The sequence below is a fragment of the Nycticebus coucang genome, chromosome 3, assembly GCF_027406575.1.
Source record: "Nycticebus coucang isolate mNycCou1 chromosome 3, mNycCou1.pri, whole genome shotgun sequence".
Taxonomy (NCBI): Eukaryota; Metazoa; Chordata; class Mammalia; order Primates; family Lorisidae; genus Nycticebus; species Nycticebus coucang.
This window is the reverse complement of record NC_069782.1, coordinates 52,467,133-52,494,688: the sequence shown is the minus strand read 5'-3', so window position 1 is coordinate 52,494,688 and position 27,556 is coordinate 52,467,133. Positions and strand designations below refer to the sequence as shown.

Sequence of the window (27,556 nt, the reverse complement as noted above, 5' to 3'; positions counted from 1 at the left end):
ACAAAAAAGGCTTTCTTAGCACGGGTTTACTTAGGCAAAGACTTCTCTTAGCTGTAATTTGATTTAATGAGGTCATTACTTATCTTCCTTTATGTTCTTTTAGTCTGTTGTCTATAAATTTTAAAATAGTTATGTTAGGTTAATAGCAAAAGTAACCGATATCAGTGTAGCACTTTCCTATATATATAAAACAGTTAGCTATATGGAAACTATGTAAAATCCCTTTTAAAATCTTTGGAAGGTAAGAAGGTATATTTTTCCTATTTTACAGAAGGTGAAGCCAGAACTTGGATAAATTATGACATTAAATCTGATGTGTGTGCACTGTAGTAGCCATCTCCAGAGATTATTTCTAAGCCACAGTGACATTTTTGACCTCATGTTCATAAGGGAATGATTATATACATTGGAGCACATTCACACAGTAAAATTCTAGCAGTTATCTAAAATAATGTTTTGATGAGTCATTAATGAGATGGTCATAATAGAATGTTAAAAGCAGGGTATGCGACAGAATGCAAAACCATATTTGTATTGTCTTTATATAAATTCTCCACCTTCCCTGATCTCTGTGTCTCACGGGTATATTTCTCCAGAGCTCTCCACTCTTGTTTCTAACTCCCTGCTAGAATTGATCATCCCGAGGTCTGCAGGATTCCTCACACTTATACCACGTTAAACGTGGGGCTCATTTCCTTCTCTCAGAGATCTTCCCGTGCTGCCCAGTTAGGTTCCTGATAGCACCACGCAACACCCAGCCTCCTACACCAGAAACCTCATGCTCAAACTCTCCCTTACCACCCCATTCAGTCAGAAGCTAAAGACAGGGGCGCCTACATCGAGATGCCCTTTATGTCTTCCCTTTTCTCTTTGTCCCCTACTTAGTGGACCTCATTAATTTTTACCTGGACAGTTGCTACAACTTCCTGACCCATCTCTCTGCTTCCCTCTGCTTTTTTCCAATCCAAACTCTATCCTGCCGCCAATTATATTCTTGACACACGAATCGCATTATGTCGCTCTACTTTAAAAACATCTTTAGGAGCTTTCTGAGGCCTGAATAATGAAGCCCAAAGGTTTTTTTCCAGCATAGTGCTATAATTTTTGCCAGTGTAACTGTAGTCTCACTCCCCTCCCCTCATTGGCAGGTCCCACATGCTCACGTCACAGCAAACCGCTCACTCAGGCAGCTGTGCTTCTTGGATGCCCAGGATGCTGCGGTTTCACCTGGAGGGCAACCCACCTTGCGCACCTCCTGAACCTTCTTCACACCCTTCTTTGGATGTGATTAAATGTAATTAAAATAAATATTTTCTATAATTTTGTCAGGCAGACCAGGGAGGGAAGAAAAGAAGGAAAAGCTAAAATATGTGTAATATATATATTTTTTGAGACAGAGTCTTACTCTGTTGCCCTGGGTAGAGTGCTGTGGCATCAGCCTAGCTCCCTGCAACCTCAAACGCCTGGGCTCAAGCAATCCTCTTGCCTCAGCTTCCTGAGTAGCTGGGACTACAGGTACCTGCCAAAATGCCTGGCTAGTTTTTCTATTTTTAACAGAGATGGGGTCTCACTCTTGCTCAAACTGGTCTTGAATTCTTGAACTCAAGTCATCCTCTCACCTCAGCCTCCCAGAGTGCTAATCCTCCCAGAGGATTACAGGCATGAGCCATCATGTCAGGTGTAACATATGATTCTTTTATATTCTTTTATATATTTTGAGGTTAAGCCGTTTGCAAAGTGCTGAATTAAGTCAATAGGCAAAATGGTGCTTGTAGTATCTAAGACACATAGTTTAACTTGGATAAAAGATAGGTATAAACATACACCTAGGTGGCTGTGTTAATACTAGAGAGAAGTTTTATGTTGGGTGAATTACCCAGTAATTTTCTCACTTCATGAAGGACAAATTCAGTATCTTGGTGCTCTCTGGGGTCAGAAGTGGATCTTTTGCCTGGTAATGTCTTGCTTCCTAGTTTGGCCCATTATTATGTTGGGGCAATGATTAAATGAATGGGCTTTGGAATCAGACAAACTTGGATTAAAATTGGGGTTCCATCACTCACTAACTTCAATATTTTAAGTAAATGACTTAACATCTCTGAGCCTCAATTTTCTCATTTCTAATATGGGGATAATAAAACCTACAGAGTTAGAATGAAAATTCACTGAACTTATGTATGAACCATGCTTAGTACATATATTCAATAAATGGAAGTGGCTAGAAAAATCTTTCACAATATCTGTAATATGATCAACAGTTATAGCTACTGTTGTATTTTATTTAATGAGGTCATTACTTATCTTCTTTTATGTTCTTTTAGAAGGGGAAAGAGGTGAATGAATAACTTCCAGGGCTTCTGAGGACTCTGACTCCCTGAAAGTGGGCAAACTCTCCATACCATTTTGGACTGATGTCCTGATTTCATAGTCTGTGTGACTATGTCTTCCCTAGGAATAGATAATTCATGTTAAAATATTTTAAGTGCTGTATTTTCAATGTTTCTTTCAAGAGGGACTCCCTTTTTCTTGAGATTCATCTAAATGAAGGGATTCAAATTTGCCAACAATAAAATCTCTTCTCTTTTATTACAACATAAGATAACTGATTTTTCAGTTCTATTTTTTAATCTTTTTTTATTCTTATTTTATAAAATTTGAGCAACTGAGATTTGGATTATTAAATAAGAGATGGAATTTATTTACTTATTAGAAAGTAGAAAGGTTCATGAAAATCTAAAGCCTGGGAATTTCTAAAGATATCTCCACCTCCACATTTTTTGAAGGAAATGATTTTTTGTCTATTCCAACAATGACGCTTAACACAATTAAAGTTGGCACAGTTTTGGTAAACAGCGTTTTCCTGGCAGTGTGATGTCTACTGTGTATTTCTTTTGAGTCAGATGTCTCAGTACCATTTTGGTCTGTAAAACATCAAAGTTTTCTTTATAGTATTATATTTACATTTTTGGAGAGCCTGGATAGAAAGGAATTTTTATTTTAAAAAGTAATGAACAATAAAAAATGTCAAAATTTTTATTGCAATATTTGGGATTATGACTGGTGGTTACAGGGAAACCCCCCCACAAAGCATATCACACAGAGAGGACACACAGCGTAAATGTTTGACTTTAATATCACAGACATTTAAAAAGACAAGGGGCTAAAAATGACAATAACAAATAAACCATTTCTCCAGTTTTTGAATTGTGCATCCAGAGAGAAAAATCAAAACCTCAGCCACCTGTTAGTGGAGGGTTTTTAAAAGGAGAATTGTAGCTTTCAACGAATCCTCTTGCTCTCCTGTGGACGCTGTGCTGGGAAATCTCAGAATGACAGCGCCAGGTGAGCTGTGAGGATGACTGCTCCACTGGAAAAAGAAGGGACGACATGGAGAGCAGTCTTGGGGCGGCTACTCCCACTGTTCTCCAGAATCCCGGCCTCCTGACAAACAAAGTTTGAGGGACCTATTCCGGTCTCTGCACACTGGCTGCTAGGGACAGACGGCCGGGCCCTCTTCCTCTGAAAACATTTCTGGCGACCACGAAGGGCATCCTGAACTGCTCTGGTGAGTGCTATATAAGTGCTGCCTGGGAGCCTAGCTGGCTCCTGGACAGTTGGCCCAGGGAGTGGTGGGGACGAGGGTGGGGGGGGACGGGCAGTGCTCCACAGCTCCTAGCAGCGGCGCCTGCTGGGAGATTTCTCCTGGGAGTCTTGGGGCTCTGCTCTCATGCACCCGCATCATTATCACTCACCAAAGTCCCTTACTTTATTCTGGTTGTACACTGAGAAACTCGACAGTTTCGATTTTTGTTCTTATGGAATCTGGTGTTTCTGTAGCTGGGGAGTGTATTATGGGAGCTCAGGCCTCAATGCCGCATGACAGCCCAGTGGGGTGTATTCCACCTGACTGTGGGGGCCCACTTGTAACTAAAAAGCAACGAAACTTTACTGTAACACAGCTTGGCTGAGGTATCATCTTCACTCTGGAGAAAAGTGGCCTTTGATTGCATCCTTGAATTATTATAATGATGTTACATTGTTTAAAATAACAAATGTATTAATCTGATTAAAATACTTATGTTTGATCTTTTCTTGGTAGGATTTATGAGTTTAAAAGCTGTATTTGAAACTATATATATAATTTATAGGGTGTAAAAATGGTTAACTGAAAAATGACTAAAACTTAGGTAAATTGCTTGAGATAATTAAAAGATTAATAGTATGAATAAAAATATGTGTTTAAAAGCTGGCAAATATAAATTCTGTATCCCTCTGTCTGTCTGTGTGCCTGTAAAGGTCATGTGTCTGTGATATTTCAAAATCAAAATATGTAAAAAAGCTCTAATTAATCGGCTTAAGAAAAATAAAAAGTAAGTGCTTACATCAGATATTTTATCAGAAAAACAGAAAAGAACGCAACTGTCTTTTTGTTCAGGTCACTTTGGTATTCTTTGATAAATAAAATTAGTTTTAAACCTGGTATTAAAGTTCAGATGTCTAAAAATTTAAAAAAAGAAGAAAAAGAGGGAACAATATGGGCTGTATTTCTTTGCAGATACAGAATGAAGAGCTTTGAGCATCACCAGTGCACTGACTCTGGAGACAACCTCGCCTGTGAGGGGGCTGCGGCAGCGTCACACCTGCGGACAGCATCCCACTGTCACACACCACGGACAAGCCCTCTAAGGCAGCGGGTCTCAATCTGCGACCTGGATTAAAGGGCCGTGGCATTAGGAAGGTTGAGAACCATTGCTCTAGAATACTTTCTGACTAACCAACAGTCTTAGCTTCTGATAAACCCCAATTCAGGACCAAGCTAAAGCCCTACAGGCACATATCTGATTTTTTCCTGTAAGTAAACAAACATCAGAATGTATCACAAGATTCAAAGACAGATGCTTAAGCCCGCGCAAACTAATTTATCTTACCCAGTGACTAGACTATTGTGTGACCCTTGGAAGATACTGTTTCTCACGTGCTTTGCCAAGTGTTAATTCTTAAAACATACACAACACTGACAGACGTTTTCTGTGGAAAATACACTGTGATTGGTTGTTTCAAAGCATTTATAGACTTATCTTTACAAATAATTACATAAATCATGGTGTTTTTCTAGGTTGATCTCATATGATTTTATTTGTAATAGAAGAAGAAACAGAACTTGTAAAGGCATGCACACACTTTGAAAAAACATTTCCATTGTGATAGTCTATTCAGAAAATTGTATACTATTTCAAACTAAAGTAGGCAAAAATAAATGCTCAGGTCTATGAAATAACATAAATCCTGCCTGAGGTTATCCATCGTGTCCCCTGACTTAAAAAAAAAATTCTCTGTTTTATAGTCTGTTTTCTTACTTTTGTTTGACCTTTCTTTAATTCTGCTAGTTTAGCTTATTTTGTTAGACTTTTAAAAAAAACTCTCTTGCTTTTAATCAATCCTTTATCTTCATTTTATATTTCATTAACTACTACTTTATTTTTTATTAATCCTTTCTTTCTCCTTGCTCTGTGCTTATTCTATAGTTCTTTATTAACGGACGTCAGTTGCTTACATTAATTCTTTTATAATGTCAGTATTCATGACTACTGACGTCTCTCTATGAACACTTTCAGTAGCATTTTGCAAGATTTGATATGTAGTATTTTAACCATCACTGAGTTGTAGGTAATTGACATTGTATTTATTCTAAGACTGTCGTGAAGCACTATGTAATTTACATTTTTGTTATAAACTCATTTGGATCTATGAATTGTGAGTTTTTAAAACATTAAGGTATAATTTTCAATTATTTTTCTGTTTTTTATTTTTAAATAACTTGCACTATAATCAAAGCACAAATTTATAGTTTTTCTTTGAAGTTTGCCAAGGCTTTTTATAAGGACTTAGTATTATCATTTCTTATAAGTCTCATGCTTTGGAGAAATTTGTATGAGAATGTTGGTTGGAAGGTTCTATATATGTCCATTAAATCAAGCTTGTTGATTTGTAGAAATGCCATATTTAAACTTTTTCTATACTCTTATTAATACTTTTTATCTGCTTAATACTAACATCTTCCTTTATTTGTTCTCTCTTTTTGCTCTGCTGCCCAGGACAGAGTGCACTGGTATCATCATAGCTCACTCTAACCTCCAATTCCTGGGCTCTGACAATCTTCCTGCTTCAGCCTTCTGAGCAGCTGGAACTGCAAGTGTGTGTCACCATGTCTGGCTACGTTTTTTTCTTTCTTTTTTTTTTTTTTTTTTAGTAGACTTGGGGTCTCACTGTGTGGCTCAGGTTGGTCTTGAACTCCTGGCTTCAAGTGATCCTCCATCTCAGCTTCCCGAAGGCCTAGAATGACAGGTGTGAGCCACTGCATCTGGCTTAATGTCTTCTTTTTGTTGGATTTTCTCTGTTTGATGGTGATTCATCAATTCCCTATTTAGTCCTGCTCATTCCATGTCAGATATTTTGAGGTTCTGTGATGTAGTTGTAGGTTTAGAATTGTGTCTTACTTGTGCGTTGTACCTTTTGGTGTTGATACCAGAATTCCTTATCTCCAGTAAACACTCCAGTAAAGATCGCTATGACTGAAAATTAATTGCACCTAATTTACATTATACACATGAAGCATTTCCCTATTTTCTTCTAGGAGTTTTAGGTTTTATAATTATGTTTTTAGTTCATTTAGAGTTAATTTTTATATATGCCAAAAGATAGGAATCCAGCTTTAATCTTCTTTACGTACATATTCAATTTTCCCCACAACATTTTCCTCTCTTTTCCTTTTTTCTTTCTTTCTTTTTTTTTTTTCACTCTGTTGCCCAGGTTATGGTGCCATGGCACTAGCCTAATTCACAACAAGCTCAAACTCCTGGGTTCACGTTATGCTTCTGCCTCAGCTTCCTAACTACCTGGGACTACAGGTACCTCCCAGGACACCTGGCTAATTTTTTATGTTTTTAGTAGAGATGAGGTCTTGCTCTTGCTCAGGATTGTCTTGATTGAACACCTGAGCTCAAGGGATCCTCCCACCTTGGCCTCTCAGAGTGCTGGGATTACAGGTGTAAGCGACCACTTGGGCCCCTGCACACCATTTTTCAGAGACTTTCCTTTCCTTAATGTGTGTTCTTGGAACTTTTTTCAAAAATCAGTCAGGTGTAAATACAGGGAGATTTATTTCTTGGCTTTCTGTTATGTTCTGTTCGTCTATGTGTCTGGTTTTTACAATGCTCTTTTACTTCTATATTTTGAAGTTAGGTAGTATGATGACTCCAGCTTCGTTTTCTTTTTTCTTTCTGGCTCTAGATTGATTTGGCCATAATGGGGTATTTTGTGGCTTTATACAAATTTTAGGATTTTAAAAAAAATCTGTGAAGGGCGGCACCTGTGGCTTAAAGGGGTAGGGTGCCAGCCCCATATGCCAGAGGTGGTGGGTTCAAACCCAGCCCCGGCCACAATCTGCAAAAAAAAAAAAAAATTCTGTGAAGAATGTCATTGGTATTTCAGTAAGGATTGCATTGAATCTGTAGATTTCTTTTGGTAGTATGACCATTTTTACAATATTAATTCTTCTAGTAATGTCTCCTTTTTAATATGTTTTAATTTGAGGCTTCTCTCTTTTCTTCTTAGTCTAGCTTAAAGGTTTATCATTTTTATTTAATTGGTGGGACCACACCTATGGTGCATCTTACAAGGGTACATGTGAAATTCACTAAATGTAGAATATAAATGTCTTAACACAATAACTAAGAAAATACTATGAAGGCTATGTTAGCTAGTTTGATGAAAATATTCAAATTGTATATAAAACCAGCACATTGTACCCCATGATTGCATTAATGTACACAACTATGACTTAATAAAAAACAAACAAAAAACAACTCTTCATTTTATCGATGTTTTGTACTTTTTTAGTCTCTTTTCCACTCATTTCTGCTCAGATAATTGTTATTTTCTAGCTTGTTCTTGCTTTTTCTAGCTCACTGAGATGCATTATTCAGTGGTTTGGGATCTTCTTTTTTGATGTAGGCATTACTGAGGCAAACTCCCCCCTTAGAACTGCTTTTGCTGTATCCAGAAGGTTTTGGTATGTTGTGTTTCTATTTTCATTTGTCTTAAACAGTTTGTTAATTTCACTTTTTTAATTTCTTCATTGTTTCATTGGTGATTCATGGTTTAATTTCCATGTTGTAACATTTCCTAATTTTCTATTGTTACTGATTTCTAGTTTATAACATTGTGGTCATAAAACACCCTTGAGATGATTTTGATCTTCTTAAGTTTGTTAAGGGTTGTTTTGTGACCTGATGTCTAGTCTATCCTGAAAAATGTTCCATGTGATATAAAGAAAAAGGTGTATTCTGCAGCTATTCAGTGGAATGGTCTTTAAATGTCTGTTAGGTCCCTTTGGTCCAATGTATAGTTTAATTCCAGTGTTTCTTTGTTTATTTTTTGTCTGGATGATCTAATCTGAACATTGCTGTCATTTCTGAGGGTTAGATGTGAACTCCCTTATTATTATTGTATTGCAGTTATCTCTTCCTTTGTATCTGATAATAACTGCTTTATAGATTTGGATGCTCTGGGGTCAGGTGCACATATATTTACAATTGTTATGTTCTCTTGCCGAATTGGCTTCTTTATCATTAGATAATGACCTTCTTTGCCTCTTTCATCTTGTGAATGTTGCTTCTCCTGCTCTCTTTCCATTTACACAGAATATTAACTTCAGTCCCTGCACTTTCAGTCCATGTCTTTACAAGGGAAGTGAGTTTCTTGCAGGCAGCATATAGGTGGGTCTTTTTTTTTTTTTTTTAACCCATGCAGTCACTATATTTTCACTGAAGAATATAATCCTTTTACATTCAGTATTATTATAGAAAGGCAAGAACTTACTCCTGCCATTTTGTTGTTGTCTGGTTGATTTTTAGATGCTTTGTTTCTTGTTTCCTCTCTTATTGTTTTCCTTTGTGGCTTATTAGTTTTCTATATGTGATAAGCTTTAATTAATTTATTTTTATCATTTGTGAATCTGAAATTTTTTATCTTTGTGGTTACTCTGGGGCTTACATGAAAATATTATGGCTGTAATAAACTGTTGTAAGCTGATAACAACTTAACTCTGGTCACATTCGCATTCTCTAGGCTTTTTCTCTCCTCTTACCACAATTTATAATTTTCTTGCCTTAATTTAGATCATTTTATATTGTGAGTTCCTAAAAACTTATTGTAGATACAGTTATCATTGATGGTTTTTATTTTTAACCTTATTTTGGAGATTTGAAAAATTGCATAACATTGTGGTAATATAGTATTCTGAATTTAATTATAAATTTACCCCTACCCATGAAGTTTATATTTTCATATGTTTTTATGTTAACAGTTGTCATCCTTTGACTTATGTTTGAAGCATTCCCTTGAACATTTCTTGAAAGGCCAGTATTGTGGTGATGAATTCCTTTGGCTTTTTCTTACCTGGGGAAGACTTATTTCATCTTTATTTCTGAAACATAGTACACATATTCTTGGTTGCTTTTTTTCCGCTTAATACTTTGAGTATATCATCCCATTTTTTCCCATCTTAAAAGATTTCTGCTGAGAAATCTACTGACGGTCTAAAGGGGATAACTTTATATGCAACTTAATGATTTTCTCTTACTGCTTTTAGAAATCTCTCTTTCTTTGACTTTTGACATTTTAATTGTGATGTAACTTGAGGAAGACATTTTTGGGTTGAATCTACATGGGATTCTTTAAGCTTCATAAATCTGGATATCCATATCCCTTCTAAGACTTAGAAAATTTTCATCTATTATTCTGTGAAGTAAGCTCTTTGTCCCTTTATCTGCCTCTTCTCCCTCTGAAAATCCCATAATGTAAATATTTCCTGGCTAACTGGTATTCCACAAATTTTGTAGGCTTCTTTAAAAAATTCTTTTCTTTTTCTTTTCCTCTGTGTTATTTTGAAAGACCTGTCTTCAAATGCAAAAATGCATTCTTTTGTTTATTCTAGTCTGCTGTTGAAACTCTCCATTGTATTTTCAATTTTATTCATTTAGTTTTTCAGTTCCAAGATTTACATTTGATTTTTTCAAAATAATTATTTGTTTGTTGAATTTTTCATTCAGGTCATTGATTTTTTTGTTCCTATTGTTGAATTGGCTATCTGTAGTCTCTTGTATATCACTGAGTTTTTTTAAGATCATGATTTTGAGGGGTGGGGCCTTGGTGTGTGCCACACCTTTTGGGGCCAAGACATGATTGTAAGAGGGACTTTACCTAACAAATACAATCAGTATAACCTGGTTTCGTGTACCCTCAACAAATCCCCAACCATAAAAATAAATGAATAAATTAAATTAAAAAATTAAAAACTTAAAAAAAATCATGATTTTGAATTCATCTTCAGGCAATCTATATATTTCCATTTCTTGGGGGTAATTTGCTGGAGAATTGTTACATTTTGGTGGAATCATGTTTCCTTGGTTTTTCATGTTTCTTGTGTCTCTGTGTCGATGTCTGTGCATCTGGTGAAATGGTCACTTCTTGCAGTTTTACAAAGTGGTTTTTGAAGATATTTTCATCTGCATCTATGCCTGAAGGTGTTGGTTGGGTAGGATGTGCTGGCTTTGGTTCTAGGGAGGTGCAGTAGTGTAGAATCTGTGCAGTTTTTCAGCTGTAGTCACAACTTCAGTAATGTCTGTGAGTGCCTTGTTGCCTAGGCCTCAGAAGTTACTGTGGCTGGTATACTGGCTTTGGGAGGGGACTTGCTGGGAGTGACAGGCTTGGCTGATGAGCACATGGGAGCCTGTCTAGGAGCTCAAGGAGGGGATCCTCTGTGGGGCATGTCTCTGGCTGGTAAGCATGAGAGCTTGTCAGCCACCTTGGGGTGAAGACATTGCTGGAAATGGCATAGTTGGCTGGTGAGATTCTTCTGGCATATGTAGACAAGTCTATTGGCATAGGGTGGGGCCTCCTTAAAAGTGAGGGACCCTGCTGCTGAGTGCACTGGGGTGTGTGGGGGCAGGTCTCCCATTTTGAAGTGGAGCTCTCTTGGAAGTGGTCCTCCTGGCTGGGGAGCACATTGTCTACCAGGCTAGTTCAGACTTGGCTTCTCCACTGGGCAGGATCACCTGTTCCTTTGGAGGCAGGACACTACATGGGTTCTGGTGCTAGGGTGCTGGACCTAGCATTTGGGCACTATAGCTACCAGGATGTGGAAAGCAGAGACTCTCCTAGGCAGCCTGTTCCCAGAGCATAGGGAGCTGTAGAAGCTCAGCAGGGAATAGTGCACTATGATGTGAAGGTAGTGTAATAACAGCATAGCCTCAGGGATAAAAGCATGCCATGGCTACTGGCTTGCAGCAGGATGCACTCTAGCTATGGCTCTCGTTTCAAGTTGGCACCAGGCAGCTGCAGCTTGGGCCACAGGGATGGGAGTGCACACACATAAGCCTCTTCTCTGGGGCAGTGTGGCCATGTGAGTGCCAGGCAGCTCCCCACACTGAGCTCAAGGTTTGTGTGAGTATGGCATTCTTAAGCAGCAAAGATTGCAAATGTGCAAAAGTGCACAATATTAACAGGGACTGCTGGGGACCTGCTTACTGATTCTCCCAGGAATCAAGCACATCCTTGTTCTGAGCTAATCCTGTCTGGGAGGACAGTGTGGCTGAGGCAGGTGTTTCATTGTCTTCCCTGTGCAACCTTCCCAAAGGCCTCCTGGCTACACAGGATTTCCATGTCTTCCCTGATGTATTCTGATCATCTTCCTCAACACTCCAATCTAAATGTAATTGCTTATTGTTTGTTTTCGTCCTTTTCTGTGGGAGTACAAGTCTGAAACTCCTCTTATTCCATCCTATGGAAGTTCTGTGAGGTATATGCTGAGAACATAATAATCTAAAAAGTTTTTCCCCTTGTTTTTGTAAAGTATCACAGGGTATTATTAATCTAGAATTATTTTTTTGTGTTAATTACTCCACTTGGTATTTCCTAGTTTTTGAATTCTGAGGTTTCTTGCTTCAAATACTCAAGAGAACATTTTTTTTTCCATATCCCATAAGAAGGCTGGGCTTAAAACAGATGCATTTCTTGTTATAATCCCATTTGGCAGACAGGTCTACTATTTTGGTTTACTTTTTTTACTGAAGATACAGCCTCAGCAGGTGCTTACTTTATGTAAGATCTCTGTTCCAACTCCTGGCTCCCGCAAGCCCAGGTTTTGTCTCTAAGTTTTGTATTGCCTTTGAAATTCAAGTAACCCTTAATTCTCTGATTTTGTCCCCTTTCTTCACTGTTTGGAATTTCCTTTACTTTTTTCTTCAAGCTCTGCCATACATTCTATTTCATATTTTATCCAGTGTGACTTGTTTTGTAGGGGGAGGCCTTTCAAATTTCTAGTCTGCCGTATTACATAAGTTATATGTATGACTACATGAATGTATACATGCAGAGAATACACCTTTTAAATTGGAAGGACTTTTTCTATTATAAAGGTAAAATGTTACGTACATGATACAACTGTGTAGGAACTGTTAGGAGCTTAGTATGTTAACAAATTGCTACTGTGTGTAAAATAGCTGAGAAGATTAGGGATTATTTTTATTATGCTACTGCAGGCTTTCACATCTGATTTATAAAATATGTTTGTTTGATAAGCCTTATAGTTAAATTAAGTATAAAACTTCATCTACTGGTTAAAAGGGTACTATTTTTTCCAGAATAAACTTGAGAAAAAAAGTGTTTCATCAACATGAAAAAAAAAGTAAACTTTTAAAAACTTAAAAATTGCTATTTTGTGAGCCTGGATTCTCTCAGTTAGTAGCAGGATTACACTATCTCAAGGGTAATAACTCACTAAGAATGTATGAAGGAAACCTCAGTTTTTAAATTCCTAGTCTCATGGTGAAGCCCTGGTATAATATTTTCAACAAGAAAATGACCAAAAATGCTGACTAAAATCGGATTGTAAATTATCCCAATAAGATGTCCTAAAATGTAAGAAGTACCTATGACATTACCCTTGAGAAACTGTACAATTTTATTTTTATAATTCAAATACAGAATGGGTATTCTGCAAATTAAATCCTTAGGAAAGAATACTAGTATGGAAATGAAATCTAATTTTTGTTGTTTTTTGATTCCTGATTATGAAGATATTGAGATAGTTATTTGTTTTTGTAAATCCCTTCAAATCTTCCTTCAAATTTTACTTTCTTTTTTTCTTTCCTTTAGAGACACAGTCTCACTTTGTCATCCTCAGTAGAGTGCTGTGGCATCACAGCTTACAGCAACCTCCAGCTCTTGGGCTTAGGTGATTCTCTTGTCTCAGCCTCCCATGAGGCTCATTTGCCTATCCTATTTAATACAGTAGCCTCTGGCATCCCCTTTGCCCCCACCCTTGACCATGCAGCAAACCTAAATCCCTTATCCTGTACTACTTTTTAAAAATAGAATTTAATCTCTTCTTACGTTCTATATTATTTATAAATTTATTATGTTCATTTATTTTTCTTTGTCATACCTCACTGGAAAATTAAAATCTACCAAGGGCAGGGATCTTGGTATTTTTTTTTCCACTGTTATATCCCCAACAACTAGAATAGAGTACCTGTAACATAGTGAGTGCTCAAAAATTACTTGGATATGAATAAATCATTTTTTACTTTTCTGGCTATAAATTGGGCAAAATTCGTGGCCCCCTATTTCCTTACTGAGATACATGGGTACAAATTAAATATGTGCATGCCGAGTATATTGACTTGTCTAAAAGAAAGTTGCCATTCACAAAATGATAACAATTACCAATTTTTGGATGTACAAAGTGGTCAAGCATTTAAGTGTCTCAAAGTTTCCATTATAAACAAATTTGTTGTAAGTCCATGACAATTTTACTTACACAATATCCCTTCTACAGCAATAGAACACATATAATATTTAGAACTTGGCTAAAAATCATACCTCATTTTTTTCTTTGAGTTTTGTGATCATAACAATCACGGGGCTGTCTTCCTGCCAAACCATCTGCCAGAAATCATTCACGGTGTGGATCATAGGGCCCTGTGTGGCAATGAATTCTTTCTCCTTGCCACTGTAGCCCTAGTTGAAGTAAAGAGACAAAAATAGTGGCTTTTAAGATGATACCTTGCAGTGGAAGTTTAGGTAAAAGAGCTTCAGAATAAAATAGCTGTGCTGGTCCAAAAGCCACATGGACTATGGTAGCTTCCTTGATTCTAGTGCCACAACTCACACGCTGACTTTCTAGCCAGTTAAGCTTGGTGCCCATGGTGAAGGGTTGTCATGCCCAGTTCCCGGCAGAGCGCCATAGCGCAACAGCTCGTAGAGGGCGCGCTAGCCAGGGCCTCACAGGGAAGGAAGACTCGCTATAAAGACCCCACTACCACACTTGTCTGTGCCCGAGACAAGAATAAACAAAACCTTGCTCGTAATCAAGTTAAACAAAACTTAGTCTACTCATGGGAAAAAAAAAAATAAACCAATAACTCCAAATAGTAAGTCACCAGAAATAAATTTGTATTACTTACCCTAATATAATTAGCATTAATGTAGGTGCTCAATGAATCAGTTACATTTTTTGGTCTTAAACAGACTCTGCTGAGGGGATCTAATGAAGCAAACAAGAAAACATATTGAGTAGATTTATTCTTCTTAAGGTTCCTTGGAATACCAACACCCAGTACACAGAGCATTTGTTACCTATCGATTGATCAGCATGCATCTGTCTCTTCATCCACCAGTGTTTACTGGTGGGATTTGGACGCATCTTGACTCCTGTTCATGACATAAATCTCACCCACAGGCCTGAGATGATAAGTTTATATTTCACATCATTTTTCATGGGTTCCGATTCTTCTTTTGTTTGTTTGAGACAGAGTCTCACTCTGCCTTGGGAGTGGTGTGGCACCATCATAGCTCAGAGCAACATCAAACTCTTGGGCTCAAGCAATCCTCTTGCCTCAACATCCCCAGTAGCTGGGACTACAGGTATGTGCCACAATGCGCAACTTTTCTTTATTTCTTTTTTTGAGACAGAGTCTCACTACATTGCCCTCGGTAGAGTGCTGTGGCATCACAGCTCACAGCAACCTCAAACTCTTGGGCTTAAGCAATCCTCTTGCCTCAGCCTCCTGAGTAACTGGAACTACAGGCATCCACCACAATGCCCAGCTATTTTTTTGGTTGTTGCTGTCATTGTTGTTTGGTAGGCCCAGCCTGCATTCGAACCTGCTAGCTTCGGGATATGTGGCTGGCTCCCTAACTGCTGAGCTACAGGTACTGAACCCAGCTAGTTTTTCTATTTCTTCTTTTTAAGTAGAGACCAGCCTTGCTCAGGCTGGTCTTGAACTCCTGAGCTCAAGCAATCCACCCACCTCAGTTTCCCAGAGTGCTAGGATTGTAGGCATGAGCCACAGCACCCAGCCTGAAATGCCTTGTAAAAGAAGACAATGAGGACTCATCCTCTCCTCCTGAGCATGGGCAGGAATCAATGACTCACCTCTAACAGATGGAATATGGGGGGAGGGGCTAAGACAGTGGACTGGAAGCAGCCAGAACATGTTTCTCCCTTGGAGAGGATAGAAAGTATGGGCAGGTATTTACCTGTAGATGGATCGTTTATGAGGGAATATTGAGATTCAACAGGGAAGCAATGAGAGGTATCAAAAAGAAAGCAAAGGAGAGAGAAGGAGGGTGACCCACTTGGTCATACTGAAGTGGCTGCCTGCACATGGGCAAGGGACAGGGAAGAGGCCCCAGGGGCCCCACACTTCCCCCAGGGACTTTGTAATCTGAGCGGTAATAGGATCCATCAACTCCAGGCCTCCAGACTAACACAGGGAACTGCTCAGAGACTGGGCCGTGGCACTGACCTGGAGAGAGCATGGGCTCTTCAGCCCTCTGTGCTACAGCCATTGCCATTCTCCCAGCCCAGGATATTGTGTCTGCCCCGGGGACCAGCTCTGCTGCCACCTTTTAAGAACTGCTGCCTGGCCAGGGAAGGAGAGGGAGGCTGAACACTGTTGGGCAAGCTGGGAACAAGTGCCACCCAATGGCTGCTGCTACCACTAGCGAATGAAGGTAGGAAGGCAGGAGCAGACCCTCATGGCTGCCTGTACCCTCTGCCACCACCTGGGGAGTCCCAACCCATCACCTCTGACGCCTCTGCTGCTATTGCTGCTGAGGAATCCAGGAGCCAACTTCCATGGCAGCTACTGCTGCCTGCCTTTGCTGCCACCTCAGAGAGAGAACTGTTATGCCACTGCACAGACTTCTGGCAGCAGTCTGGAGACCAGCCGGCTCCTCCACATGAACTTGCCCCAGTGCCTACTTGGACAGTGGCAATCACAGGGGCAGGGAAAGGCAGGAGGACAGCAGTGCTACAGGCTCGCAGTGTGTCCCCCCTCTCTTGCCTGAACACTCCACCAGCGCAGGACTCAAGCACGTCATTCAGGGAATGGGGATTGCCTAACCTAGTGCCCCACTGGCACCTGGTCACCGTCCCAGGTGTCTGAGTTCCAATCAACTCAAATTGCTGGCAATACCAGAGGGTACCTACTAGTACAAACCAAAAAGCAGAATGCCACCAAGGAAGAACAGGTGTGCTGCAGAGTTACCTGTTTGGGGAGAGGGAAGAGGTTCCAGATAAGAAACCAGCATGTGTGAAATACGAAAGAAAAACAAACAACAACAACAAAAAGTAACAGGCTTCTTCAACACCCCCACAGGATCATACTAGGTCTCCAGTAACGGACCATGGCCAAAAGGAGACTTCTGAAATGTCAGATTTGGAATTCAAAGTATGGATCATAAGTAAGCTCAATGGCATTGATGAGAAAGTAAAAAATCAACACAAAGAAACAACAAAAAAATTCAGGGTTGTGAATAAAAACTTAAAAGATGGGTAGTTAAAAAAATATAACAGAGCTCCTGGAAATGAAAGAGTCATTTAGGGAATTTCAAAATATAGTTTTAATAACAGTCTACACCAAGAAGAAGGAAAAATATTAGAGCTTGAAGACAAAGCTTTCAAATTAACCCAGGTAGTCAAAAATGAAGGGAAAACAATCAAGAGGAATGAAAAAAGTATCCAGGAAATACAAGACTGTAAATTCCCAGACATAGGAATCATAGATATTCCATAGGGAGCAGAAAAAGCAAATAATCCCAAAGCATGGAAAATCTCTTTAAGGGAACAGGGGCAGAAATCTTGCTATAGATTTAGATATCTAGATACAAGAAGATCAATGAACTCCTGGAAGATGGACTGCAAATAGAGCATCACCAAGGTACACAGTCATCATCAGTCTGGCAAAAGTCAAAATATGCGAGAAAACCCGACACACTGAGCATTAAGTAACAAAAGCATCAAGTAACTTACAAAGAAAAACCCATCAGATGAATAGCAGACTTCTCAGCAGAAGCCTTACAAACCAAAGGGGCCTGGGGTCTTATCTTTAGTGTTCTTAAATGGAATGATTATCAACCAAGAATTCTGTATTCTGCAAAAGTAAGTTTCATAAATAAAGGAGAAATAAACTCCCAGACAAGCAAACTGTGAAGGAATCTGTCACCACTTAGAGCTTAACAAGGCCATTATCAAAGGTGATGTTGAAAATATGTAGTAGAATTTTGTTCATTTGTTACTAGGGTATTTGTAATGAAGATAGCGTACATATTTCAGTAGTAATGGCAGCTTCCATTTGGGGATGGATAAAGTTGATTTGATCTATAAGGGATCTGGTTTTGGCAAGAGCAAGCCCCATTGTGTGTAGAGCTTTAGATTGACATGACCTTATAAGCCGGAGGTGACATAGCTCTTGGTTGCACCAAACGTAAGCAATGGTAATTCAGGAGATACTGATAAAACCTATAAATCAGTGGGAAGACCCCCAGGCTGAAGCCAAGAATTCTGTTCACAGAGGCAAGTCTTCATTCAGTTTGATCCAAAAGACTTTGCAAAAATTCCTGTCATGTCTTCATGGGTGACCCAGAAGAGGTAGGAGAACTGGAGAGATTGACTCAGAGCAGAGCAGGTGGCGACTGTGTGAGTCAGCACAGACTCGGACTGCCAGTGAAGGGTTACGGCACTGGGCTCAGAGGCGTGGCACTCACTCCTGGGTCTGGAGACTTGAGCTGTTACAAGAATTCCTCCTGAAGAGCGACGTTGGGACAAGTGAAGCCAACTACCCTCCTTAGAACAGAGGATGGTGTCCTGGGGTTATGTCCAATGTCAAGGTTAATCACTTGGAACCCTCAGACTGTGGACCCTGTAGAGATGGGCGCTGGCCCCACACATTCAGAAAGCACTTCAGTTCCTCTCAAATCTCCTGGAGCGGTGAAAAGTCCCTGCATTTCCAACTGTTGCTCAGGGGCACAATGATGCTTACTTGCACAGGCCATTTTGAATAAGGACTTTGTGCCTAATTTTATATTCATCATGTTGTATGCAGTTTTTTAAAGAATGCCCTCCAAGGACAAACTTTGTGACATTAGTATGACCACAGCATTCTTTGATATGACCCTGAAAACCCAGGCAATGAAACAAAACAGGCAAATACGATTGCATCAAATTAAAAAGCTTATTCAAGGGGCTGAGCATGGTGGTTCATGCCTGTAATCTTAGCACTTTGGGACAATGACATGAGAGAATCAGTTGAAGCCAGGAGTTCAAGACTGGCCTGGGCAACAGTGAGAAAAAAAAATTAGCCAGGTATGGCTAATAGGCTATATTAATTGCCACATGCCTATAGTCCTACCTACTTAGGACGCTGAGGCAGGAGGATCACTTGAGCTCAGGAGTTTGAAGTTGCAGTAAGGCCACTGCACTCTAGCCCAGGCAACAGAGTGAGACCCTTTCCTAATAAACAAACAAACAAACAAACAAACAAAAGCTTCTTCCCATTAAAGGAAACAATAAAGAGACAACCTACAGACTGGGAATAAATATTTTAAAATCATACATCAGATCAGGGGCTAATATCCAAAGAAAACTGAACTACTCAATAGCAAGAAAGAAAATAACTATATTAAAAATAGACAAAGACCCAAATAGGCATTTTTCAAAAGAAGACATAAAAATGGCCAACAGATACATGAAAAAATGCTCAACATCTTGAATCATCAAATAAATGCAAATTACAGCTACAATATTATAGTATGCCTGTTAGATTAGCTATTATCAAATAGGTGAGGAAGAACAATTGTTGGTGTGGATATGAACACTGTTGGCTGCTTTGTAAATTACTATAGCCATTTTGGAAAACAGTCAAAAAACTAAAAATGGAATCACCAAATGATCCAGCAATCCCACTTCTGAGGGCATAGCCAAAGGAACTTAAATCTGCGTGTCAGGAGATGTGTGCACCCCTGTGGTCATTGCAGCAACACCCACAGTAGCCAATGTATGGAAACAACCAGAGCGTCCATCAGAAGTTGACTGGGCTTTGAAAACGTGGCATCTAGACACAGTGGAATTCTATTCAGCCTCTAAAAAGTGGAAAATTCTGTCATTTGCATCAACGTGGATGGACCTGGAGGACCTTATGCTAAATGAAGTAAGTCAGGCTTACAGAAACAATCACTACTTGATCTTGCTTATATGTGGAGTCTCACACTGCTGAACTCACAGAAGGAGAGGAGAGAACAGGGGTGAGCACAGCTTGGGGGGCAGACTGGACACGAGATATTTGAGGTGATGTGTTCATTAGCATGACTGGAGCTTTCTACAATGTATACATGTATCGAAACTCATACTGCACCCCATAAATATATATAATTATTATCTATCAATTAAAACTTAAAGAGGGACCTCCAAATAATATAATCATTAGGCCTCCCTCTTTTCAAAAAATTAATCTACCTTGTTGGCAAAATCCCCAGTCTGCAGAGAATTCACCATGCCCTCTGCAATGCTCAGGACTTCCGACAGACAGCTTTTTCGTTACCTCACCTTTGCCCTTCAAGGGGCCTTGAAACCCTGTGGAGCTGCATTTCACTTTATTTATTTACTTACTTATTTTGAGACAGTCTTACTTTGTCACTCTTGGTACAGTGTGGTATAGTCACAGCTCACAGCAACCTCAAACTCTTGGGCTTAAGCGATTCTCCTGCCTCGGCTTCCCAAGTACCTGGGACTACAGGCACCCGCCACAACGCCCAGCTCTTTTTTGTTGCACTTGTCATTGTTGTTTAGCTGTTGGGGCTGGATTCGAACCCATCACCCTTGGTGTATGTGGCCGGTGCCCTAACCACTGAGCTACGGGCACCGAGCCTGTAGCTGCACTTTATTTAACATTCAGAGTGAAGTTATTTAATTGTTTCTAGACACATCTTCCATCAACCATATGGTTCAAAACTCTTGACAGAATACAAAATAATGAACAAACAGAAGGAGAAGCCACAGCGGAGTAAACAGCAAGGACAGTGGGAGGAGGTGCCGGGCTGGGAGCCTGGGTTGGTCCTTGCCCTTCGTGACCCGCTCACTGCACATGTGCAGCTCAGTCCGGCATTTTCCTGTCATCAGCTGGAACTCACATTAGCAGGCAAGGCTCCCAGACACACACACACACACACCCCCCAAATGTGTGTGTGAAGAGTTAGCTGTTCCTAATATTCACCATCCCCCACCTCCTTAGTAACAAGATCCTAGGTCTGGCTGGGAACTTCGTAGGGTGCACAGATTAAGATTCCCACCGTTACTGTCCCTTGCATTAGTCGTAGCCACGTAACTAACTTCTCACTTGCAGCATGTGAAAGGCAGTGACATGTTTCACTTTCAGATCATGAGACTAAGGGATGGCCACCACTCCCTACCTCATCTAGCTGGCTCGGATGTGGATTCAGAGATCAGCATCTCGGCCCAGGCACCACCTTGGGGATGGTGAAGCCATCAGAGAGCAGAGTCTCCACGCACAGTATGGGAGGGAAGGCTGCATATCAACCCTTGCAGGGTACACTGCAGAGGTAAACGCATTCCATCTTACTCAAACCACTGCTAGTTTGGTTGTATTGAATACTGTACATATTGAACATTTTTGGAAAAAGTATTTCAGAGTGGAGTAATGTCACAAAAACATTTTGTCTAGGAAAGCATTAAACAGAGTAGGTATATCCTGCACATCTAGGCTTTGTGAATATTCAGAAGTCAAATTTAGGGTTTTGTGGAGTGAGAATTCACATGTCCAATAAGGATCAAGATCCATAACTTTTTAGAAATATAGCAAAAGGTATTCATCACCTTAGTCTAAAATGATGCTCCCAGGCTCATGACATTATGTTACAACACCTGCAGTGATTAGGATGAGATCCACCTGCACAGCCCTAAACCTGTACTGATTAGGATGAGATCCACCTGCACAGCCCTAAACCTGCAGTGATTAGGATGAGATCCACCTGCACAGCCCTAAACTTGCAGTGATTAGGATGAGATCCGCCTGCACAGCCCTAAACCTACACTGATTAGGATGAGATCCACCTGCACAGCCCTAAACCTGCAGTGATTAGGATGAGATCCGCCTGCACAGCCCTAAACCTGCAGAGATTAGGATGAGATCAACCTGCACAGCCCTAAACCTGCAGTGATTAGGATGAGATCCGCCTGCACAGCCCTAAACCTGCAGTGATTACGATGAGATCCGCCTGCAGAGCCCTAAACCTGCAGTGATTAGGATGAGATCCACCTGCACAGCCCTAAACGTGCAGTGATTAGGATGAGCTCCGCCTCCACAGCCCTAATCCTGCAGTGATTAGGATGAGATCCACCTGCACAGCCCTAAACCTGCAGTGATTAGGATGAGATCCACCTCCACAGCCCTAAACCTGCAGTGATTAAGATGAGATCCTCCTGCACAGCCCTAAACCTGCAGTGATTAGGATGAGATTCCCCCTGCACAGCTCTAAACCTACAGTGATTAGGATGAGATTCCCTCCCGTACGGCCCTAAGCCTTGCAGTGATTAGGATGAGATGTGACCGCACAGCCCAAAACCTGCAGTGATTAGGATGAGATCCTCCCCGCACAGCCCTAAACCTGCAGTGACTAGGATGAGATCCATCCGCACAGCCCTAAACCTGCAGTGATTAGTATGAGATCCGCCTGCACAGCCCTAAACCTGCAGTGATTAGGGTGAGATCCATCTGCACAGCCCTAAACGTGCAGTGATTAGGGTGAGATCCATCTGCAAAGTCCTAAACCTGCAGTGATTAGGGTGAGATCCCCCCGCACAGCCCTAAACCTGCAGTGATTAGGGTGAGAGATCCGTTTGGACAGTCCTAAACCTGCAGTGATTAGGCTGAGATCCATCTGCACAGCCCTAAACCTGCAGGGATTAGGCTGAGATCCATCTGCACAGCCCTAAACCTGCAGGGATTAGGCTGAGATCCTTCCACACAGCCCTAAACCTGCAGTGATTAGGGTGAGATCTGTCTGCACAGTCCTAAACCTGCAGGGATAGGCTGAGATCCATCTGCACAGCCCGAAACCTGCAGTGATTAGGGTGAGATCTGTCTGCACAGTCCTAAACCTGCGGGCATTAGGCTGAGATCCATCTGCACAGCCCTAAACCTGCAGGGATTAGGCTGGGATCCACCTGCACAGCCCTAAACTGTTTGTTGCACTGATTTCTTTATCTCATTCTCTTTCTTTCTGTTCTTTTTTTTATCTCTTTGGCATTGATTTCTTTTCTCCTGCCCTCCAACACACACATGACCTGGCCTATATCCCCTTTCACTATTTGGAAGAAACTATCTTTAGGATGAGATAGTTTTTGGCAAGTATTTGCCACATTTACCAAGTATTTACCATGTGGCAAATACTTGATTTGGGGTGGATCCATTTAGTGCTAGCAACATTGTTTTAAATTCTAAAATCTCCTTCCATTAGAAGTTAAGAGGCTCTTTGTGGACAATAGGGGGATGGAAAATATGGCATTTTTTTTTTTTTTTACCAACATTTACATAAACGAGGCAAGATCAGATGAAATCTTCTCTTCATGAGTTTTTTAACCTGGTACACTCTGAACTTTTTGAAAGCAGAAATGGAGATTTCTCACCCTTTTTTGTAAAACTTAGTGTCTAGCACCGCACACCCTCAGGAAATGCCACCGCATCGATTTAAAATCCATTTCATTTTTTAAACAAGCCAGTCCTAGCATTCTTCTTTAGCAATTATTCTATTGCTCTTCTTTTCTAGACAGGTAAACTGGAAGAGTTCATTATACCCACGGGTTCTACCTGTCAATCTACAGTTCAGCCCTCCTCACGTGCACCTCCATCTATCCTGACCCTAGACTGCTCGGAGACGGCCCTTGTTAAGGTCACCAGTGAATCTTTTATTGCTAAACCCAATGGGCTCATTGTGTGTGTGTGTGTGTGTGTGTGTGTGTTTTCCTTATATTTCCTTTGTAGCATTCAAAAACAAGTATGTGATATCTTTTTGGAGTTTTCCCTTACCTTAGATTTTGGAACACAACATTCTGTTTTCCTGCTACCTCTTCAATGGCCTCCTTTTAGAATTTTTTTTTTGTGTGTGTGACAGAGTCACCCTGGGTTGACTGTCGTGGTATCAGCCTAACTCACAGCAACCTCAAATTCTTGGGCTCAAGTGATGATCTTGCCTCAACCTCCCAAGTAGCTGGGACTACAGGCACCCACCCCAATGCCCAGCTCATTTTTCTATTTTTAGTGGAGACAGGGTCTCACTCTTGCTTAGGCTGGTTTGGAACTCCTGAGCTCAAAGGATCTCCCTGCCTCAGCCTCCCAGAGTGCTGGGATTACAGGTGAGAGACACCATGTCCAGCCCCTTCCCTGGCCACTTGCCAACCTCCTGCTTCTTTACTCTGCCCCTTTTCATGTTGCTAATTCCAGGATTCAACTTGGCCCCCCTGTCCTCACTTGACACTCCTCTGTTGGGTGATTTGCTCTTTCCCCGCACTTTAACTTTAATACATCCTGAGGACTCCCAAACATACGTCTCAGACCAGACAAGTCTCCTAATTTACAGCCCCACCTTTTCTATTTGTTATTTTCCTCCGAATGTACCACATGTTGGTCAGGGCCTCGTGCCCCTCCTGTGCTCCTGGGAGCTTTCTTTCATTCTCTAGGTTTGTTGCACTGTCACAGCAGTAGAGCCAGCATCTACAAATTACCATGTCTGTCTGCACCAGCTCCTAAGATGTGCTGGGGTCCGTCCCGCCTCCCCACTGTCACGGTGTCTTCCTCAGTTGAGGCCTCAACATCTCCTTTGGTCTTCCTACCTTCAGTCTCGCTCTTCCAACCCATCCTTCTCACAGCTGCCAAGGTGCTCTTTTTAAAACAAAATCTGCTCACATCATTCCCTTGCCTAAATGCCATCCATGGTTCCCAACTGCCCGCAGCAGTGTTTCCCAAAGTATTTATTACGTGTAAATCATAACTTCTACAGCATATAGAATTATATAAATTATGAATTAGATTATTAATTTTTAGGGTTCAGTAACCAGATAAGTAAAGGAAACATTGAATTAAACAAAACTGAGCTTCATCTTTTTCACTGCAGGACTTCTCAGTGTCTCTATTATACTAATGTTCTTTGCGAATGCCCAAGAAGATATTACTATATACAAACTTGTCTAGCCATTGAACTCCTTTTATCCTGCTTATTGTATTTATCATACTTACTGACAATTCAGACAGCTTAGAGCCTCATTGCCCAATAAAACTTTCTGTGGCGATGAAAATATTCTCTGCCCAAAACTGTATCCACTAGCCGTGTATGCCTATGGAGCACTTAAAATGCGGCTCGTCTGAACTGAGGAACTAAAGTGTGAATTTAATTTTTTATTAAATTTAAAATTTAATAAATTTAATTTTTATTAAATTTAAAATTTTCATTTTAATGTAAATTTGCACAGCTATCTGTGGCTAGTGTTGCTCTGCTCAACAATGTGGGCCTAGAAGATGAAATCCAAGCCCCTGATTCAGAAAGGTATACTAGATCTTTAATTATCTTTTCCTGGCTGGGTGCAGTATCTCCTGTCTGGAATTCTAGCACTTTGGGAGGCTGAAACTGGAAGAACAATTGAGGCCAGGAGTTCAAGAATGGCCTGGCCAGCATAGTGAGACCTCATCTCTGCTACCTGCAAAAAAAATTTTTTTAAATAATTATCTGGACATGGCGGCATACATAGTACTAGCTACTCAGGAGGCTGAGGTGGGAGACTGCTTCAGTCTAGGAGTTCAGAGTTACAGTGAGCTCTGAGCAGGCCATTGCACTCCAGTCTGAATGACAGAGTGAGACCTGTCTCAACAGCCACTTTCCCATGTGCTGCCCGACCTGCCCTCCCCTGCACTACACCATCTTCCCACCTCCCCATGTGCCGCCCGACCTGCCCTCCCTGCACTACACAATCTTCTGGACTCTGCTTTTTACTCCCTGCTTCCTTTGCTTTCACTTCATGGTAAAGACTTCCTTGTCCTTCTGGGCTTAGTTCAATAAATGCTGTTTTTCTCCAGCCCAGGCAGAATTAACCACTTAACTCGGGCTCCCTGAATTTTATTTTAGTATCTTGTATTTTAAGTGCTTAAATTTCTGCCTGCCCTCAATGGACTGTGGTGACCCCCTTAAGGGTAAGAGTGCACTTAATTAATTTTTATATCCTAAGTGATATCTATTTGGTTTGTAATAAAGAGTTTGATGTCAGCATTAATTTCATTAGAAAGAGTTAAAACCCCGCTTTTAATTTTCTAGAGTTTTCTTTTCTTTCTTAGAAAAGGGGACAAGAAATCTTCTATTTCTTTTAGTATCCACTGATTATTATAAGTTTCCACAAACACCCTAAACCACTCAGACATGAAAAGAGGCCTTCTTCCTCCAGTCTATACCACATAAGGCCTGTAAGATGTATGATTATAAACTGCTTAGAAACATATTCCCTGTCAAACTAAATTATGTTACAAATTAGTCATCTATAATATTTTCCCAGTATTTCGTTGTCTTCACATACCTCCCCTGCTTTTTGTGAGAGGGTCTCACTATATTGCCCGGGCTTATAGTTCACAGCCTATTCCCAGGCTCAGTCATTGCACATGACAGCCTTGAACTCCTGCCTCCAGGGATCCTCCTGCCTTAGCCTCTGGAGTAGTTGGGACTGGCTCCAAATACTTTTTTTTTAAGCAAGAATACAACATATAACTCTGACTAGGGGTAAATTTAGGTTTTTAACCAAAGTTCTTTGAATACATTAGCTTGGACTAATAAAAAAAAGCCAAGAATTATTTTTCTCCTTCCTTTCTCTTTCTCCTGATTCTTTTTTTTACTCCCTTTCTTCCTTCTTTCTCTTTTCTCCCCCCTTTCTATTCTTTCTTCCCTCTTTCCTGCTTCCTTTTTCTTTTCAGCATCACTGAACACATACATTTCGCATGCAGAACACAGGTGATCTCACTGTCTTAGTTTCCCTAGCATACCTTCTGGCCGACGAATGACTTTTATTTAACAGACAGAACAGTCCCTGAATCCTGACATTTTGATTGGTACCACATCAGATTTTGTCAAAGGCTGTTGTTGCACTTAAGATTTCCCCTCTAGGGAGAAATGCGTTTAAGGTTTGAAGTCCAGAGAAGAAGTAATTAGACGGGTGGGGAGGGGTGGTATCACTGCTAGAGGCAGGAAAGGCAAGAGGGGAAGGACCGGACGGTATTCCTGGATGAATTCAAGTAAGTGGGAAACGGGAGCAAGAGCAGGGCAGTCACACCTCTACCTCGGAGGTGATGGTAAGTCCTCTTCTGGGAGAGAATCGACCCCAGGCTTGCAGTGCCTGATGTGTCAGCCACTAGTGATGTGGAGCTAATTAAATTCAAGTTAATTAAAATTAAGTGAAATTTAAAGATCAGTTCCTCAGTAGCTGCTGCTCCAGTGCTTTACTGCCACACACGGCTCTGGCCTAGCTATTAAACATAGAAAATATGTTTCCATCTCTATAGAGAGTTGACCTTGGCAGTACAAGATAGTAGTACATAAATATTTACTTTTTAAGAGCCATGTGAAAATTATAAGAGAAAATAGGGCACTTGAGTACTTTGCTCTTGAAACTGTTAGCTGGTCTCTAGATGGATGCTGCCCTATTTTCTGCGATTGGTTCTGGGGTTGATGGCAGATTCATCTTCAGTTAGGTGTGGGGGGAAAAGAGACACTGACCTCAGCTAAGGGCTTAGCTAAGTTAGACTTTGGTAGGCATGTCACATGTGCAACCCTTTAATCCTCTCAGTAGCCTTGTAGGACAGTATTATTGTCAGTATTTGTAAGGATGAAGGGAGGATGTCACAGGAAGATTAAGCAGTCTGCCAGAGGTTTTGCTGGGGTAGGAAATCACATCTAATTCCAATATCTTGCTTTAGCTACACAACTTGCTATTTTAATGAGTGATTTACCTGTTTGCAAACCTACTCTGTGCTAGGCACTTAATGTAATAAAAGAGGAAATATAATTTAAGTAGGAAACATTACTAGGCATTACATTTCTAACTATGAAATAATGGTCTGAATAAGTAGAGTTCTCTAGTTTTGTATGTATTGTCTTATAT

At 40.5% G+C, this 27,556-nt stretch overlaps 1 protein-coding gene across 3 annotated transcripts in view; it reads right to left on the bottom strand.

Moving 5' to 3' along the window:
- Positions 1 to 27,556, bottom strand: part of PTPRR (protein tyrosine phosphatase receptor type R) — a 335,309-nt gene that overhangs the window by 33,804 nt on the left and 273,949 nt on the right. For all 3 annotated transcript variants that reach the window (XM_053583630.1, XM_053583629.1, XM_053583631.1), the window contains 2 exons: positions 14,529 to 14,608; positions 13,945 to 14,082 (listed from right to left, as the gene is read on the bottom strand). In XM_053583630.1, coding sequence (XP_053439605.1) covers positions 13,945 to 14,082; positions 14,529 to 14,608 — 218 coding nt within the window. The remainder of the gene's footprint in view (positions 1 to 13,944; positions 14,083 to 14,528; positions 14,609 to 27,556) is intronic.